The sequence below is a fragment of the Microtus ochrogaster genome, unplaced genomic scaffold, assembly GCF_000317375.1.
Source record: "Microtus ochrogaster isolate Prairie Vole_2 unplaced genomic scaffold, MicOch1.0 UNK8, whole genome shotgun sequence".
NCBI lineage: Eukaryota > Metazoa > Chordata > Mammalia > Rodentia > Cricetidae > Microtus > Microtus ochrogaster.
The window spans coordinates 3821394-3826057 of NW_004949106.1; the positions used below are offsets into that span (position 1 = coordinate 3821394).

Below are 4664 nucleotides of genomic sequence, written 5' to 3' on the forward strand. Positions count from 1 at the left end.
CACACACACACACACACACACACACACACACACACACACACACACACACCCCAAAGCAGGAAACTACCTGGTTGCAAGAAATAGAGAAATCAAGCCGGAACTGAGCTGTGAGCTTCCTCTCTGATGGCAAACTTCCACAGCCCAGGAGGCACTACGGCAGGCTGCTATGGATCAAGTCCTTAGTAGTATTTCCCAGGCTAAGTGGGTATCAGCTCATCATGCAGGCTGAGCTCAATGGTGTAATATTGGCATGACTACTACACAGGAAAGGGATGTTTTCCTCGATGATTTGAGGCCCGCGCCCCAGGAAGACATTCATGCCTGTCCTGTGAATCTGGGAGGTCACAGGCCTTAGCATGGAGCCTGTTACCGTTGTTTTGCTAAATGGACATGTTGTCAAACTGTTTTCTAAACACAACATTTACACCCCTAACTGACTGCTACATTCAGCCTGTCAGACACGTTTCTTTTACCAAGTGGATGGAAGTTTATACAGAAACTCAGAGCAGTTAAAGCACTGAGACTAAGGGACTGTTGGGCACTCAGCCTTAAATGGGACCGCTGGATCACCTGCTCCAAAGCTCAGGGAACACAGCAACAGAATGGGCAATAAACAACATGAAAACTGAAGGACGGAGAGGGACACTACAAAACAGTGTCTTCTGGACAGGAGAGAGCTGTTACACTCATGAATGCCCTGTGGCTGTGTCTGCTGGCCACCGCCTCCCCAGTGCCGAGATTAAAGGCATGCAGCATCATATCCAGCTTCTTTTATATGGGGGGGGGGTGTCACAGAAATGACTCAGCAAGTAAAGGTACCTGTCACCAAGCCTGGTGACCTGATTTGCTCCCAGTGACCCACAGTGGAGAAGAGAACCGGCACCCTAAAGTTGTCCTGAGACTTCTCCAGGTACACACACCATACTCCAGGTACACACACCATACTGCAACATAATGTGTACCCACACTAACACACACAGTAATTAATAAAAAGTTGACAAAGCCGTGGCACACACCCTCAATTCCAGCATTCAGGGGCAGAGGTAGTTGGATCTTTGTGAGTTCAAGGACAGCCTGACCTACAAAGTTGAGTTCCGGGAGAGCCAGAGCTACATAGTGAGACCCTGTCTCAATAAATACATAAATAAAATTTTGATAATGAAAACTTACAAAAATAACTTAAAACATGTATCAAATTAGTATATGGCCAAAAAAAGAGAACCAGGGGCTGGAGAGATGGCTCAGAGGTTGAGAGCATTGCCTGCTCTTCCAAAGGTCCTGAGTTCTATTCCCAGAAACCACATGGGGGCTCACAACCATCTGTAATGGGGTTTGGTGCCCTCTTCTGGCCCGCAGGCATATACGCAGACAGAATATTGTATACATAATAAATAAATAGAGCCAAAACCAACAACAACAACAAAAAGAACAACAACAACAAAAAAAAAAAAAACCAGAGTATGCAAAATGCCTAGTTGTTCATTTTCTCTACATGGTCCTGACTAGCATGGAACTTCTACGTACCCAAGACTGGCTCTGAACTAGCAGAAATCCACCTGCCTCTTTCCTTGTGTTACTTTTGTTTCTGAGACAGAGACTCACTCCGTGTAGACCAGGTTAGGCTTGAGCTCAAAAATCCAACATGTGTGTTTAAAACACGAACACATCTCCTGACCAGTGTTCCTGCCTTGGTTACAGTGTCCTGGACCACACATCTGTTCTCACACCCTGCTAAGGGCTGGGGACATAGAGGTAGAGCTGGCTAACATGTTCACGGCCCCAGGGCTGGCTCTAGCCCCTCTCCCATTCACCTGACCCAAGAAGCTAGAATTGCAAGATGGAGAGCCAAACAATTAGCTGCTTAGGCAATTAAACCAATAAACGAATACTGAAACTCATGGCAAACACACGTTTTATCACTGATATTCCAAAGCCACTCTTTCAAATAACCTATTATAATAAAGGGCGGAACACAAGCTGATGTATTCTCAAGTCATTTTTGTTGCCTTTTTGTTGTTGTTGTTTTTGAGATCCAGTCTCTTTTTTTCCAGGCTGGTCTGGACTTCCTGAGCACAAGCCTCAGACCACAGGGAGCAAACGGGCACCTAAGGAGTAATAGAAGCAGATCTCAAGTATGAAGAGATTACATCCTGCTCGGAAAGCTACCTGTTGAGAAGCTATCTGATTTCACTTTAGTTTGGAGGTGGAGCACTGGTCTTACTTTTTGTTTTGTAATTTTTTTTTTCTCCCCGAGACAGGTGTAACAGCTCTAGCTGTCCAGGAACTCATTCTGTACACCAGGATGGTCTCGAACTCACAGAGATCCAACTGCCTCTGCCTCCCGAGTGCTGGGAGCGCCAGCACTGCCAGGCAGTTTTTGTTTGTTTTTGACGCAGGGTCTCACCCTGTAGCTCTGGCTGGTCTGGAACTAGCTAGCAAGGCAGACCAGGGTGGCCTCAAGCACTAGGCCCCGCCTCTTTGTTGCTATTTTAAAGTCTTCATTCAACTTCAACGTCCTGGAGCTCAGCAAGATTTGTGCTTTCTCCTCCGTAACGTACACATATCGATTCATTTTAAATACTAATTTGGCTTTGTGGTCTTGAGACTGGGTCTCACTTGTAGCTTAAGCTGGCCTCGAACTCACAGCGATCCTCCTACCTTCGCTTCGCGGCCAGGACTACAGGTCTGAGTCACCACGCCCAGCGAATTTTAATTCTTGAGACTAGTATTACACTATCATTCCTAACAGAAAACTGCGTGTCGAACTTACACTACCCTTCACGTCTCGACATTCATCTCCACCCTCAAGCCCCTGAAACGGGCCAACCAGGAAACCTGGAGGCCGAACCATCTTCAAGGTTACAGGACCTCAGAGCGCAGTGGAAAACAAAACAAACCACAACAGGTCCTCTGTGTTGGCTGCGTTTCATTCTGCGAGGGCCGAGTGGCCGGGGTCAAAGAACTCGGCGGCGAAGAAGACAGCGAGCGTCTGCCGGGCGGTTCACCGCCAGGACACGCACTCCCACGGCCCCGGGAGCCGGCCGCCGCCGGCCGCAGCATGCCAGGAGACCCGAAGGACGGGAGCGGGCGGCCGAGCAGCCACTCGGCTGCTCCCACGGCCGCCTCGTCTCTGACTCACCCCGAAAACACGAGATGCACGCGGGCCGGCCATCTCCGGGCCCCGCCGGAGCCCCGCGCCCAGCCTACGGTCAGGGCCCTGGCCACAGCCCCGCCCCGCGCCGGCCAGCCGCCCGGAAAACCTCCGCTCGCTACCTGACGTTGCGCACAGGTCCCCGCGCCGGGGCTTCCGCCACGGTGGTCGACTTCGGACGGCACCCCGACGCCACCCTCGCCAGCGCCCTCTGACCGGTCCGAGCTGCCATGATCGTCTGGCTGAAGCCGGTAGGCGACGCGGGTACCGGGGCCCGAGGCACCGCCCTCCGGCCGGCCGGGCGACAGGGCTTCTGCGCCTCTCAGCCAATCCGCAGGCCCTTTGGGCAACGGGACACGCCCCTTCTCCGCGTTTCCCCGCCCCCGCCCCATGACGCCAGGCTGACTCCAGACTGACGCACGCGCCTGCCGGCCAATCAGAGGGGCGCGAGTCGCCGGGACACGCACCGCCCCTCTCACGCGCCTGCGCATTTACACAATCTGCGTGGCGCCCTCCTCCTGAGTTCGCCCGCGGTCCTTGCTGTAGTCTGGAGCGGGGAGAGAGAGCTCCGGAGCCGGTGTGTTATGTAATCTTCCCCCCTCCGTCCGTCCCCCGTGCTGAGCCCGGCACGTTCTCGCGCCTGCCGCCAAGCCTGGGGTTGTTCCGGGTCACGCTGTCCCGGCGGGACCAGGCCGTTCTAGCTGCCTTTTTGCAACGTTGGGAAAAAAAAATTGTATTTATTTATGAGGGGCCACACTTGCCAAGCGCGTGTGTGGCGATCAGAGTGCATTCTCTTTCCATGTGGGTCCGAGGGAGAGAACTCCCGTACCAGGCTTGCACAGCGAGTGTTTTTAACCGCTTAGCCTCTTGCTACTTCTATATAATTTAAAATGTTTAATTATGTTCTACTACTTTATGGGAGAGTGTGTGTTTGGGACTGCTGTGTGGGATGTGTCCGGCCCATGGAGGTCAGAGGACAGATTTGTGGAGTCCCCTTTTCTCCCTCCATCTTCGTGCAGGTTCTGGGGAAATAATTTGGTTAATAGATTTTTGAGGAATAAACACATAGGCAACGAATGTTTTTGAAGAACTTACTAGCTGCTGGAGAAGGGAATGAGTCTGCCTCCTCAGACAGTTTATATTCCAAAGCAGAAGAGGGATCTTAATATATAATACAATATCAGATCGTGTAGAATAAAAAAAATAATAAAATAGGGAGTAGGGCATAATGGCACGTGCCTATAATCCTGGCACTGGAGAGACCAAAAGAAAAGGCACTCCGGGCTGGATTGAACTCCATGAGTGGACTCAGAAGGAGTCTGTGATCACGCAGGCCAAGCCCTCCTGCTGCCCGGCTGGAGTGACTAGCCAACAAGGTGTGACCCTTGACAGAGTGATACTGAATACAATCATACACGTACGCGTGTGCGTGTGTACACAAATATACACAAACAATAGCATGTACTCGATTCCTTGTCCTCTTTTTCCTCGGCGGTCCAGTTTCTATCCTCTC

At 51.4% G+C, this 4664-nt stretch overlaps 1 protein-coding gene across 1 annotated transcript in view; it reads right to left on the reverse strand.

Moving 5' to 3' along the window:
• The window catches only part of Coq10b (coenzyme Q10B), a 14524-nt gene extending 11091 nt beyond the window's left edge, over positions 1-3433 (reverse strand). The window contains exon 1 of the mRNA XM_026788838.1: positions 3274-3433. Coding sequence (XP_026644639.1) covers positions 3274-3383 — 110 coding nt within the window. The 5' untranslated portion in view covers positions 3384-3433. The remainder of the gene's footprint in view (positions 1-3273) is intronic.
• Between the last annotated feature and the right edge of the window lie 1231 nt (positions 3434-4664).